The following is a 15,256-nucleotide window of genomic DNA, read 5'->3' as shown; positions in this document are numbered from 1 at the left end:
CCAATCAGGATGACTTAGGCAGCATTATGGTATTACCGTTTAAAGTCTGTGTTAAAACAACAGCAACGGTGTCAGTTCCAGTAGCGTCATGATAAAAACTGTACATGTAGACTAGGATGAAAAAGAAGATTACACTTTAGTTTAGGAAACACAAATTAACCATTATTAGCTGCCAATTAATAAGCATATTAGTGGACTACTAAGTCTGAATTAGTCATTATTAAGCTATTAGGTGCTTATTACCAATGCTGTAATTCTAACATTAACAGGCCATAAATTAAGGGTTTTATCAAAATAAGCCATTCATAATGGTTTGTTGCGGATTAACAAACATTCCAATTAGCTCAAATCAATATGTGGCTTTTAACGAAGTAATTCAAGGGGAATTGTTATTCTGCATTAACCAAAAATATTATGTTCTGGCATTATGTAAATAAACACCAAACTCCACATGTTGATAGAGCCTAAACAACAATCTATTAACCACTTGCAAGCAAGAATCCGTTCCCCATTCTAAAGTCAGATTTTGTTCATACCTGATTACTAGTAGTTTAGTATTAATAAACCACTTTAAGGCAATATGTTCCCCTTGAATTACCTCATTAAAAGCCACATATTGATTGGAGCTAACTAGTATATGTGTAAATGAGCAACAAACCATTTATTTTCAGTTAAACCATTAAGAATGGCTTATTTTGTTAAAACTCTTAATTTATGGCCTGTTATTTGTTAGAATTACAGCATTAGTAATAAGTTGTTAATAAGTGCTTAATAATGACTAGTTCAGACTTAGTAGTCCACTAATATGCATATTAATTGGCAGCTATTTAATGGTTAATTTGTGTTCCCTAAAGTGTTACCAAAAAATAAAAGTTAATAAAAAAGATAAACTAAAGTCATTTAATGTATAACACGAGTGCACGGTTGAATTTCAGTTTTACATAAATAGTTTCAAATGTTTTGTTCCATAAAGCTCATGGATGTGATGTCATCACGTGACCACGAAAAAACTCTCTGAGGAGAAAAAAGGCAGCTTGTGCACCAGCAGACTTGGTGTCTAAAATGAGCACAACGTCTGCAGTTTGGGGGTATTTCTGGTTCGAAGCAAACTTAAAAGGTGAGCCAGTAAACACTGATGAGGTCATTTGTGTAAACAAAAGATGGCAGCGAAAGATGCAGGCCCATCAGCAGAGGAAACCGGAGCTGAAATTGCAGACTTCTGTTTGGAGCTTGCTATTAAAGGAGACAACGCACTTCCTGATGGAAAAAATGCTGCCAACCTTCCCCAGATGTCAAGTGCCACAAGCTTATCGAAACGGGTTGTCAGCATCTTAGGTGTGTTCTTGCTGTGTCGTTCTAATTCCATGCTGTCGTTCTTTTTTAAAACACAGAAACAGTTTTGTTACCTGTTGACGCTACGTTTCGCCGACGGCTGCCGGCTTCTTCAGGCTGACGCTGATGGTGGCGCGTCACTTCCTTCTCCGTTTATCTGCGGGCAGCAGAGGACGTTGTCGCCCTCTACTGCCCGCTCTCCCCTCTCCGACGATGCAGTCCCATGCGTGGTCCAGCGTGTAAACTCCGTCGTCCCTGTTCATGGTCCCACATCCACGTCTCCTTATCTCGATTGCTTCCTTGATCCATCTTTTGTATTTTTGTTGTTCGGTGGTTATGATCCGTGTGCTGTCCCAGTCCATTATGTGGTTTTCTCTTGTGCAATGATCTGTTACGGCTGACTTTTTTATTGTACTTTCTGCTTCTTCTTTTGCTGCTCTTGTGTGTTTACGATTTGCCTCTTTCTCACACTCCTTTCTGTGTTCTATTGTCCGTGTGTTGAGTTGGCGTCCGGGTTCTCCTATGTATGTTTTATTGCAGAGTTTGCATGGGATTTCATAGACGACTCCACATTTAAGTCCAGCTGGTATCTTGTCTTTTGGGTGTACTAGTCTGTTTCTAACTGTTGTGTATGGCTTTGTTGGTGTGTTTATGTTGTGTTTTTTCATTGTTGCTCTTATTTTTTCCGTTATGCCTCTGATGTATGGTAGGGTTATCACTGGTTCTGGTTCTTGTCTTTCTGGGTTTCTGGTTCTTTTTTTGGGTTGTTCTTTGCTTTCTGTTGTTGTTTGTTGTTCTCCTTTGTTTATTGCCCATGTCGGGTATCCGCAGGTCTTTAAAGCGTGTTGTATGTGTTTGTCCTCTTGTTAACGGTCTCTCTCTTCTGTTACCATGTTTGCTCGGTGATATAATGTTCTGATTACTGACATGTTGTGTATGGTGGGGTGTTCTGATGTCCATAATAGATATTGGTCTGTGTGTGTTGGTTTCCTGTATGTGTTTATGTTTAGGGTCCCGTCGGTCTGTCTGGTGATTTTCAGATCCAGCAATCGAGATAAGGAGACGTGGATGCGGGACCATGAACAGGGACGACGGAGTTTACACGCTGGACCACGCATGGGACTGCATCGTTGGAGAGGGGAGAGCGGGCAGTAGAGGGCGACAACGTCCTCTGCTGCCTGCAGATAAACGGAGAAGGAAGTGACGCGCCACCATCAGCGTCAGCCTGAAGAAGCCGGCAGCCGTCGGCGAAACGTAGCGTCAACAGGTAACAAAACCGTTTCTGTGTTTTAATAAAAGAACGACAATATGGGGTTGTCAGCAGTCGGTCCACAATGTAAATGGTAAATGGTAAATGGCCTGTATTTGATATAGCACCTTCTAGAGTCATGGAACCCCCCAAGGCGCTTTACAACACAATCAGTCATTCACCCATTCACACACACATTCACACACTGGTGGGGATGAGCTACAATGTAGCCACAGCTTCCCTGGGGCGCACTGACAGAGGCGAGGCTGCCGAGCACTGGCGCCACCGGTCCCTCCGACCACCACCAGCAGGCAACGTGGGTTAAGTGTCTTGCCCAAGGACACAACGACAGCGACAGACTGAGCGGGACTCGAACCTGCAACCTTCCGATTACGGGGCGAGCTCTTATCTCCTGTGCCACCGTCGCGTCCCACGTCCCACGCTGAAGGTGGAAAAGGTAAACATGCTGATTTTTCACAAAAAAAAAATCTTTTTATAATCTCCAGCTACTCCACCGGGACGTTCGGAGTACCTACCTCTGATCAGGACCTCAGAAAAATTCTGAAAACGGCCGTTCGACCGGCCGGTCAAGTGGAAACGTGCATGCTGGGAGGTTCCTGTAAATCTACCCTGAAGTTCCAGTAGTGGAAACACCGCTGTTATGTAGACACATTGTTTTGGTATCATGCTGCCATAGGTCAGAAGATGAATAACCTTGTTCTTCAGCAGGAACTTGTTCCTGCAGATGAGGATCTCCCTCAGCCATTTAAGAACTTCTGTCCCGTTAAACAGCTGCTGGGTAATCAGTTTGCGGCAAATTAGGAAAAGCACCTGTGAACTGAGAGAAGACAGAAAAGACTCAGAGAATTCAGAAAGGTAGACTCGTGTCACTGCCCTCAGCACCCGATTATCTAAAATGTATTAGCATTAATACGTAGAAACAGATTAAATATGTGGAACACTCGTTTAATCAGTACATTTGCAGTGCTCGCTACTAGGAGTTAACGCTTTGTAAGTCGTACTCGGGGGTGTGCCCGTTTCAGGAAGTACAATCAGCTGGGGAAGAGAGTGGCTTCAGATGACAGAATCTGGAGTCTTCTTTCCTGGTATTTGGACATCTTAACACAAGCCTGGAGGAGTTATGCTGTGTAGTGGTGTTGCTAATGATAATGGTTAGCTTATATTAGTTGGAATATTCTCTGCCGTTTCCAGGACACTAAACCAACAACAGCCGTCCCTGTCGTAAGTCAAGGTGGGTGAGTCCATGATTGTTAAGTGACAGTGTGACGTAGATCGGTCAGGATTTTCTGATCCTAGAGTTTCACCGTCTATTTTCTATCAGAGGCTACTGCAGGATGAGACCATTTTCATGTTCAGTCTGCACAAAAAACTCTGAGTGACCAATTATAATCAGAAAAAAATCATTAAAAATTGTTTTTTCAGAGTTTCCAACTTTTAACTACAAAGTAAAGTGGTCCACCAAACAATCTCAGCTCTTCTGAATGTTTGTTATTAGGAACCCTAAATATCTATCGAGCACCAACTCAAGGACTTCACAGGCAGCCATTATTGTCCTTTTTTATATTCTTCCATATACATTAATGTGGCTCAAATGGAAGAGTGCACATACACACACACACACACACATCATAGTGACCACGTAAAACGTGTAAAACTTACACGTGTTCATCAGCCTTTGACTGAATGTCTCTTATGCTGCACCTTCTGCACTGTAACTGCTCACCCTTTAACTTCGTCTTTTTTATTCTTTAATCTGAAATTAATTTGTGTATTTTTTAATATTTTAGCTGTCACGTTGATTTTAATGTTCTTGCTATTCTTGCTAATTGGAAAGCACTTTGAATTGCCTCTGTGTATTACATGTGCTTAAAAAATAAAGCTGCCTTTCCTTGTAAGCAAAAATCAATGCACCAATACCCCCATAGAAAACAATGCCAGATCCTCAGATCAGCCATGTGTTCTTTGAGCCTCAGAGTATGGAGGCGTTTTGACCTACAGTATAAAAGTCACTCATAGTTTAAATGGGCCATGACACTTTGGGCTCAAACATGTTAAAGCGGTATTTTGATATCTGCTGTTTTTCATAAAATCACAGTTTAAGTTTTGGAGAATTTTGGAGAACTTCCAGAAAAAATGTAGTTCTACTAGAAAAGGATTGCTTAACCTACTCGGCACCATGACACGTGTAGTCCTGAGAGAGCCGTAGGCTGAAGCAGCATGAGAGCTGACCAATGTCCCACCGTTTTGAGAAATACTTCATAAATTTACTCCAAACAATGTGTCTGTAGCCTACAAGCTAACACCTCACTCGTGCCGTAGAAGGTGTGACGTTACGTTGTTCTTGTTGTCCATCAGACAATGCATATTCATGTAGGGGAAAGCCAAGCCCACGTCATCACAGATGAAAATCTCTAACTTAGCATGAATTTAAAAGTTTATATTGGATCTTTTCCACCAGATACGGATGATTTGACGGTCACATGATCGGAATTTGGACCCTATCGGATCTAGATATTCCAAATTTAAATTTGTGCATTTGGATTTAAATGAAAGAATCAAACATGCAAAATGTGTGTTTATATTCCTCGACCGAAGCTGGCCTCATGGTGGATTTCAATATGTTTTTATGCAATTATGCTCAATTTTTCACCAACCTTGAACTCTCACTACACTGCATTCTTTACATTTCTTTTGTTTCAAATAAAGTGCAAAAAATAAATAAAAATAAAACTCTAGCTGCAGAAAGAAGAGTCACAAAATGTCCTAAAGTAACCAGTCTGAGTGTTGTGTACCTTATGTCCCAAAACGTCTCTATAGGGGCATCGGGATTCCACAGCTCTATGGTCTCGGGCTGGTGCAGAACTAACAGAGCCTGAAGATTCAAAGGCAGCAGAAACAAAAAGGTGGCTACATTTGAAAGAAACACATCCACACGGGCTCACATGTGAGCCTTTGATGCAACTTTTCCTAAATGTCTGGAAGGTGAAGTGGATTATTAACTGAGGCATCATGAGCATGCACTGTGTGTTCGGCCTGACCTCCATGGCTTCTTGTGCGAGCTGGGTATTCAGAGGCACCAGTTGCACCAGGCCAGTGATGAGCTCAGCTGTGCTGCTCTGCATCTCTGGAGCTTGCTTCACTGGGTTCTATCACACAGCCACAAAAATCAACCTTCACACGAGCAACTCAAATACAGGAGCTGTGACAGGAAACACTGACCACACTCACCAAAAAATATATATTTATTAAACTGACTTTGCTTTCTGGAAAACAAATCTATAATAATATTAACTAGAAAAATAATCAATACAGTGCATTTCTGAATGTATCAGCACCACCTATTTGGTAAACGTATGAAAAGCTTCTCAGTGCCAAGAGGGAGCCATTCTGTGAATGATCTGTGGTGCTCCTAATGAAATATTTTTGTTTTACTGAACTAAAGGTGAAATCTAATATAGCCAGCTATCGGAAAAGGGTAGAATGCCTTCTCCGGGTCAGGGACGAGGTCCTGCCCCAAGTGGAGGAGTTTAAGTATCTCGGGGTCTTGTTCACGAGTGAGGGAAAGCTGGAGCGTGAGATCGATAGGTGGATTGGTGCTGCATCTGCAGTGATGCGGGCGTTGTACCGGTCTGTCGTGGTGAAGAGAGAGCTGAGTCAGAAGGCGAAGCTCTCGATTTACCGGTGGATCTACGTTCCTACCCTCACCTATGGTCATGAGTTAAAGTTAAAGCCAGAGTCCCATTAGTTGTCACACACACAGGTGTGTGTGCGACATTCGTTCTCCGCATTTGACCCATCCCCTGGGGGAGCGGTGAGCTGCAGACACAGCCACGCTCAGGAACCATTTGGGGTTTAACCCCCCAATCCAACCCCATAATGCTGAGTGTCAAGCAGGGAGGCATTGGGTCCCATTTTTTCAAAGTCTTTGGTATGACCCGACCAGGAATCGAACCCTGATCTCCCAGTCTCAGGCGGACACTCTACCACTAGGCCACTGAGAAAGCTGAGCTTTGGGTAGTGACCGAAAGAATGAGATCGCAGTTACAAGCGGCCAAAATGAGTTTTCTCTGCGTGGTGGCTGGGCTCCCCTTAGCGATAGAGTGAGAAGCTCAGTCATATGGGAGGGGCTCGGAGAAGACCCGCTGCGCCTCCATATCGAGAGAAGCCAGTTGAGGTGACTCGGGCATCTGGTCAGGATGCCTCCTGGACACCTCCCTGGTGAGGTTTTCGGGCACGTCCAACCGGGAGGGGGCCTAAAGGGAGACCAAGGACACATTGGAGGGACTATGTCTCTCACCTGGCCAGGGAACGCCTTGGGATTCCCCCAAAACCTCCCAGCTCGGCACTCAGCTTTAAGGGGTTGGGCTGGGGGGGTAAACCACCTAATGGTTCCTGGGCGCAGCCGTGTCTGCAGCTCACCGCTCCCCCAGGGGATGGGTCATATGCGGAGAACAAATGTCACAAACCAGTATGTGTGACAACTAGCGGGACTTTAACTTCAAGCAAATGTGGTCATGTCCTGGACAACTCTGAAACATACAGGTGCTGGCCAGTAAATTAGAATATCATCAAAAGGTTGAAAATATTTCAGTAATTCCATTCAAAACGTGAAACTTGTACATTATATTCATGCAATGCACACAGACCAATGTATTTCCGATGTTTATTACATTTAATCTTGATATTTATAGGTGACAACCAATGAAAACATCAAATCTGGTATCTCAGAAAATTAGAATATTCTAAAGGCCAATGAAAATTGTTTGTTTCTCTAATGTTGGCCAACTGAAAAGAATGAACATGAAAAGAATGTGCATGTATAGCACTCAATACTTAGTCGGGGCTCCTTTTGCCTCAATAACTGCAGTAATGCGGCGTGGCATGGACTCGATCAGTCTGTGGCACTGCTCAGGTGTTATGAGAGCCCAGGTTGCTCTGATAGTCGTCTTCAGCTCCTCTGCATTGTTGGGTCTAGCGTATTGCATCCTCCGCTTCACAATACCCCATAGATTTTCTATGGGGTTAAGGTCAGGCGAGTTTGCTGGCCAATCAAGGACAGGGATACCATGGTCCTTGAACCAGGTGCTGGTGGTTTTGGCACTGTGTGCAGGTGCCAAGTCCTGTTGAAAGGTGAAGTCTGCATCCCCATAAAGTTGGTCAGCAGCAGGAAGCATGAAGTGCTCTAAAACTTCCTGGTAGACGGCTGCATTGACCCTGGACCTCAGGAAACAGAGTGGGCCAACACCGGCAGATGACATGGCACCCCACACCATCACTGACGGTGGAAACTTTACACTGGACCTCATGCAACGTGGATTCTGTGCTTCTCCGCTCTTCCTCCAGACTCTGGGTCCTTGATTTCCAAAGGAAATACAGAACTTGCTTTCATCAGAAAACATAACTTTGGACCACTCAGCATCAGTCCAGTCCTTTTTGTCCTTGGCCCAGGCGAGACGCTTCTTGCGCTGTTTCTTGTTCAAGAGTGGCTTGACACACGGAATGCGACACCTGAATCCCATGTCTTTCATGAGTCTCCTCGTGGTGGTTCTTGAAGCGCTGACTCCAGCTGCAGTCCACTCTTTGTGGATCTCCCCCACATTTTTGAATGGGTTTGTCGTCACAATTCTCTGCAGGGTGCGGTTATCCCTAGAGCTTGTACACTTTTTTCTACCACATTTTTTCCGTCCCTTCGCCTGTCTGTTAATGTGCTTGGACACAGAGCTCTGCGAACAGCCAGCTTCTTTAGCAATCACCTTTTGTGTCTTGCCCTCCTTGTGCAAGGTGTCAATGATTGTCTTTTGGACAGCTGTTAAGTCAGAAGTCTTCCCCATGATTGTGGTGCCTTCAAAACAAGACTGAGGGACCTTTTAAAGGCCTTTGCAGGTGTTTTGAGTAAATCAGCTGATTAGAGTGGCAGCAGGTGTCTTCTATATTCAGCCTTTTCAGAATATTCTAATTTTTTGAGATACAAAATTTGGAGTTTTCATTAGTTGTCACTTATGAATATCAAATTTAAATGTAATGAACATTGGAAATACATTGGTCTGTGTGCATTGCATGAATATAATGTACAAGTTTCACGTTTTGAATGGAATTACTGAAATATTTTCAACCTTTTGATGATATTCTAATTTACTGGCCAGCACCTGTATTTCAGCTGTTTCCAACCTTCTTCATACAGTTTTGTTGGCTTGTTCTAGAAATGTACCAAGTTCCACTAAAAGGTTAACTGCTGCTTCATTTATTACTGAACACATTTTGTAATTTTATACAAAAATATTCATCAACAAATGAAGCAAAACATTCTTAGTGTTTACGTAGAATCATTCCAGGATATGATTTTTTTTTATCTGAGTAGTGGTAAGTATTTTCTATCAGAGTACCATGCCAGACTTCTCCAGGCATTTTCTGACTACAAGTACTTTTATTGGAGGATTATTATAGGAGGAAAAATGACATGAAAGTATAATACAATAGGGCTTGGAGCCCTGATTACTTAGCCTTTGGTGAACTCACATGCAACAAGAGTTTGGGGTCAGCATGGATAAGTTTGACCAGGGCGAGTAGGAGGCACTTGTAACTTCGGGTGTCGAGGTCCGTGGCTTTCTCTTTGAACTTAAGGCTGGTGGTCTTCTTCCCTATGAATGTCAGGCTCTATGGGAGAGCATCACACAGCAGAGGGCTGATTAGAGGAACAGCTTTAAATGATCTTGACTTTATTTATAGCTTATTTTACAGAAATAAAATAAGATCTACAGATAAAAGGTGTTGGAGCAGTTTTCTTAGACCTTTTTGATTGAATTTAAAGCATTTCATTCCCTTAAACAGCTATTAACTGGACTATTTCATATCTAAACACAGATCAGCATGTTAAAGCTAGCGAGATAAAATCAGCGTTTAAAAACAACAAATCTGGAGTTCCACAAGGTTTGATTTTAGGACTGTTGTTTTTTGCTTGTAAATTATTGACTTCCCTTAGAGTTGTATGGACGTTCAATGCCAAACATACAAAGATGACGCTCTTATGTAAAACCTCAGAGACGAATGGCTGGAATGTCAGTTTAAGCATCAGTTCCCTTTCAGGTGATTCACTCAGTAGAAAATGTATAGTATTGGATATGACGCCCCCGTACGGCTTTACTGAATACATTCAACCACCCCTCTAGACCACGTGACTTGTCACAGTAGGAGGCAGGCTCCACCTTCATATTAAAATACCTACCCACACGTCATACGCCAGTTGTTACTCTTCACCTCCCTGAGAACACCTAAGAACCCAAAACCTTGTGCAACCTAGTTGGTGCTATAGCATTCCTACTTTTGCCAACAGTTTTTAAGCTTTGCAGCTTGGGATGAGAACCAGGCCAAAAGCCCTGAATACAGTCACAGCAGGACCCCCCGGCTCTCAGAATCTAGGGAACGAGCTTCGTTTGAGTCAGACGAAGACAGCTTTTTAGTCACAGCACCCATCTTCCAACTGGGTGGACCGCACTGATTATAAGAAAGGGTTAGCCGAGTTGGAACACACTCTACCCCGTCTCAGCTCCTACCGGGCCCTAGGGATGACGAGGAGCTGGGCTTCAGCCTGGGAGGTCCCACTCTGTCCGAGGCTGAGGAACTGCCAATGTGGAGCCGGAAAAGCAGGAGGTGGAGTGGCCCTGTCCGAAGGTCATAGAGTTTGTTTGGTTCAAGGTCTACAGTGTGGCATGTCACCCATCCGGTGGCGCATCTCATCCTAACCAATTACCGTTAAGGGTCAGACCGACGCATTTCCCTCACATTGTGAACACTATCGGGGGAACCCAAAGGCAACTACTCCAAAGGAAGGTGTTGGATGTGGTTTCAGGATCGAAAACAAACAAAGGTTGGTGCAGCTGTTATAGTTTTTCTAAAGAGAGGCAATAAGTCACGGCCAAATCTGGACTTGAGATTTTTAAACAAACACCTAAAGGTGTGATCAAAGGCATCTTTTTTCAGTTTGGCCACAAAAATAAAACCACAAGCTGCTTCAAGAGCAGTCACCTAATAATTCAAATATTAAAATTACTGTCCAGATTATTTATTTTATCTGATCTAGTGACTGACAAGCGTATCACATCGTGATGTACATTCATTTCTGTATTTAAGGCCGAAAGCAGCGCCTCTTGTTCATGCACGCACTCCACTAGCCAGCGAAACTGAGCTACAACACGTTGTTTTACAGTCATTATGCACATGTTGTGTTTTCATATATTTAGATTTTAAAGACTTGCTTTTCCATGAGAAAGGTCGCCAACCTGCATCAACCGAGGTACGTCCTTAAACGCTTGAGCCCGCTCTGTGGTTAACGTCTGAACGTAAGCGGTAGTCTAACGCTATTGGTCAGTGCTGACCGGCGCCCAGTTCAAATTGCATTGAGCTCTATGAGTCCCCGCCCAAAAAACAACCACATATTTCCTACATGATATCACAGTGCATGATAAGACCATCACAGTTTCGGATTTCTGAAAAATCATACATAATAAGTGGAAAACTCCGGACAGCGGCTTTAACATTAGAAAGAAAAGGAAGTTAAAAGCAGCAGGCTGCTGTTAGCTCACCGATGTCATGCGTAATGAAGCATGAGGGACGGTGCCTTGAATCACCCGGTTAAGGGTGTCTGAGAACATGAAGCGAAGCTCTCCAGAGTAACAGTACACAGCATCAATCTTAGGCCACCAGTCGAGATGGGACTGAAAGTAGCAACACGGAAAGGGGTGAGCGACTTAACAGCAAGGACCTGTTTGGCAAATATTCTGTGAAGATGCTCTGCACACTTACATTGGAGATGATTCTATGCAACGAGTTGACCAGGACAAAGTGAAAGATCGACGGGGACGAGGAGGCCAGACATACCTACGACACAGGAAAAAAAGCAGGATGAGAAAAATGGAGCAACAACCCAAAAGGTCACGCAAATCTGAACTCAACTTTCCCAGATCGCCAGCCACATAGCCACCTTTTCATCAACATTCCAGCAACACAAATAAATATTAGCATCACTCTTTAGTTACCTTAAAGTGCTGGTTGTTGTGAGGGTTGATGCGGAAACACGAGACGAAGCAGTCCACCATGAGCTCCACGTCAGCGTTCTGACTGCCCGTCCCCCTCCAGAATGGTTTGGATGGGTTGAACAACAGAGCCTGAAACGACAAGAACCCACTTTAGAACATGCACTCAAGCACTTCTTCTCTAATCAAATCTGGCACACGGATCAACATATATAGATCCTGACAGAAACAATCGGACAACTAAAACCCTTGAAATGTTGTGCATCATTCCCTCAAACTGAATTACACATTACAGTTGCCTCGAGCGATACTAAGGCTACGGTCACACTGCAGGCCTCGATGCTCAATTACGATTTTTTGAGTAAATCCGATTTTTCTTTGTGTTGCTGTTCACATTATAACTGAAATGCAACATCAAACTCTCCAGTGTGAACGCTTCACGGCCCCACAGCGACCCACATGCGCAGAAGAAAAGAATTCTCACTCAGTGGAGTCGGAAGCAGGAGAGGCAGAGTCGTGATGTGAAAGCTTTCACTGACAGGATCAGGATCACACCTGTCCTGTCTCCCGTTTTGGTCTGCAAACGGTTTCAAAAACTGTAAACCATTTACTCCTTGTTCCCTCCGTCGTCCCGAATTATTATTCACCGAAAATGTTTCAGTATTAAGTTTATTTATGGAGGCCCCCTCGCTGTCACGGAGACACCCCCCTTTCATAGAGACTGAGACCGGTGAGACGCTTCGCTCCAGCAGCACCTCCACTCCCGTTCTCAGGCTCTTTTTTACTAACCCTAACCCAAAACTTAAAACAGGATGTCCAGACAGGCTACTGAATCCTTCTGTCAGCGCTTCTCCTCAGGAGCATCAACACACGATGCTCACATCCACTGACTCAGTGAGGTAGGAGACGGATTTAATGCAATATGACCGCTCAGACTGCAGTCGCTTTCAAAAACATCGGATATGTACAGGAATCTGTACCACATATGAAAGTGACATGGGTCGGATTTGAAAACATCGGATCTGTGTTGTTCAGACTGTCATAGAAAAATCAGATATGGGCCGTGTGTGTGTGTGTGTGTGTGGGGGGGGGGGGGGTCAGATTGAATGCACTTTTGCCTGCAGTGTGAACATAGCCTAAGAGTAGCCCAAAGAGTGTCCTATAGTCCATATAAGCCCATATATTATACATAAATTGTTTCCGATTTGGAGTATATGTGGCTACAAGTCCAGATCCGATACTCCCCCCCCGTGTCCTGTCTGGCTGTGAAGCAAGCAGAGTTGATGTCTGAATGCTGGTAACAAGCCTTACAGATTTACTCTCAGGTGGAGCATCAAAGCTTCTGCTTTTAATGTCACGCCTGATACTTAAAACTTTATTGTTGTTTTAATGCTTGTAATTCCAACCAGACACGGAGACAGAGGTGAATTTAGCAGTTTGGGGGCCCAAGGCGAACACAGACATGGGGCCCCTTACACTAAATTTTCGACAATCGGACCTTTAACTGGATTTGCGAAACTCTCCCCTCTTCTGACACGAGTTATTTTCCCTTTTATTAGTCCTCCTCTTTTTCCTGTTTTTCTCTCCCTTTGAGCGCTTTCAATATTTGCTCTGCTTTCTTCTTCCTGTCAGCGCTCCTGCGCTTTAGCCTTAGTTATTTTTTTCTATTTTCCATTTTAGTCTATGGTTTCCTCCCTTTAAACATTTTCCGTTGTCTTTCCTTTCTGCTTCCTTTTGATGTTTACAGCGAAAAACGACGTCACTTTCAGAAGTGAAAATAAAAGCTTTTATGAAGCAAGCTGCTTCTTTCTCTTATTGGAGCCTCTAGCATAACTCCATTTCATGCTTAATGGTTTGACTATCACTCTGGGTTTGTTACGAATGCTCCCGCCTCTCTTCTTCTTCTTATTTGTGGTCTTATGGCACTTGGCAAACAACCATTTGGTGCATTACTGCCACCAACTGGATTGGAGTGGAATGACTACCAATCACTTCCTGTTTGTGCATCGCCGTCTTAATAACCCTCTTATGACCATAATTATAACAGGGCCGCCTGGTATTTTTTTAATCTTATGGCTGTAAAATTGTAATAAAAAGTACAAAGTGTGTGTAACTCTTCTCCTTTTTTCAGAACAACCTCAACTTTTAGTGTTTGTATTTAGAATTTGTTTTTATTAAAGCCTTTAAAAAATCAGCTTAAAAGTGAAAAAAGCAAAAAACGGATTTGAATTTTTTAAATTTATTACTGAACAGGAAGTTCTAAATTACTGGGCAAACAATTTGGAATGAACAATTTAAACTTTGAACTGTAATGCATCTATTCTTAAAAAAGTTTGAACCTTGGTATCTTTTTTAGCTGTTTTTAAGACCATTTATTTTTGTAAACTTTCAGACGTTTTTATTTGATGTGGTAGACCTTGAAGCAGCTTCTCTCCAGCTGCAGGCAGAGTCCTGCACACCTCACACTGCCATGGGGTGCTTCTCTTGCACACCGTGCACTGCTACACCAAAAACTTTTGTTTTAGCAAAAATAATTATTTATTGTAAAAAGATAAATAATGCTGGAATGAAGCTGAATCTTACAATCAGCAAATAATTGAGGGTTGTTCGAATAAAAAAATAAAAAATAAAGACTGAACAAGCATTCATACGCTGGTTCACCGGAGATCTGTCCTTCAGGGTCACGGTTTTCAGATATAAGCCTTCTGGGACACCTAATAGATCGTGTTTTCTTTGAGGCATTTCCATAATTTCATGCTGGTTTTTATGCTAATCAGCTTCCCCGTTCCGTTATCCGCTTTCACCGCGGCGCTGCGGTCCGTTTCAATCAGGCTGTACAGCAGGATTTCCCCTCGTAGTGATATTTTCCATAACTCTGATTGCTTCATGCTATAGATCGTTGGAAACCTGCTTTTATGTACTTTTAGGAACCGTTGGAATCTTTTGAATCTGACCAGCCATTCAAAAGTTATACAACGGAGCATTTTGGATGACAAACTCAGCACGTCTCTGAATCTGTGTTGTGATTCGTTGCGCTCAAGACAGGGAATCCGGTGGCTACCGTAATGTATTGTATATGCACGAAAAGCCCCATTTTTAATCTTTTCAGCACTTTTGGAATTTTAATGATATCTTGAATCGTTCAGGAATTATGGTAATGAGAAGTGCGCATGTCCAATCCCGTCTGCGGCAACAGGTTGGTAATAAGAATATTGTGGCATTAACAGAGGGGTGCCGGTGGTCAGGGCTAGGGGCCCCCCCAACACAAGGGGGCCCCAGGCGGCCGCCGACCTATGCCTAATGGTAAAACCACCTCTGAACGGAGACAGAGAAAGAGAGAGGAAGAGACTTCTAGCCCTGCAGAAAGAAAAAAACAACACACAATACAACAAGAGCCAGCTATCACTGCTTCAACTTGATGAGGAAATATAAAATCAACATTGTTTTACTGACCAATCAAACGATAATAAATCACAGTGCATTTAGTGCCAACCACAGCCTTAAGACATGTGTTGAACGTGCCCAAGTCCATACTTATGAGGGCACCATGTGAGCACCAGTGCGCGTACCCACGCTTGTATATAGCTTATACAATAGCTTGAATTGAATAGATTATAAACACGCA

General features: G+C 43.2%; 1 protein-coding gene across 3 annotated transcripts in view; it reads right to left on the bottom strand.

Moving 5' to 3' along the window:
- Positions 1-15,256, bottom strand: part of nf1a (neurofibromin 1a) — a 226,240-nt gene that overhangs the window by 139,893 nt on the left and 71,091 nt on the right. For all 3 annotated transcript variants that reach the window (XM_070543730.1, XM_070543732.1, XM_070543731.1), the window contains exons 10-16: positions 11,635-11,763; positions 11,402-11,476; positions 11,182-11,313; positions 9,119-9,256; positions 5,641-5,748; positions 5,395-5,474; positions 3,296-3,419 (exon numbers count right to left, since the gene is read on the bottom strand). In XM_070543730.1, coding sequence (XP_070399831.1) covers positions 3,296-3,419; positions 5,395-5,474; positions 5,641-5,748; positions 9,119-9,256; positions 11,182-11,313; positions 11,402-11,476; positions 11,635-11,763 — 786 coding nt within the window. The remainder of the gene's footprint in view (positions 1-3,295; positions 3,420-5,394; positions 5,475-5,640; positions 5,749-9,118; positions 9,257-11,181; positions 11,314-11,401; positions 11,477-11,634; positions 11,764-15,256) is intronic.

The sequence above is a fragment of the Nothobranchius furzeri genome, chromosome 13 (genome assembly GCF_043380555.1).
Source record: "Nothobranchius furzeri strain GRZ-AD chromosome 13, NfurGRZ-RIMD1, whole genome shotgun sequence".
Lineage (NCBI taxonomy): Eukaryota > Metazoa > Chordata > Actinopteri > Cyprinodontiformes > Nothobranchiidae > Nothobranchius > Nothobranchius furzeri.
Note: the sequence above shows the minus strand (reverse complement) of the source record. Positions and strands in the feature narration are given on the sequence as shown.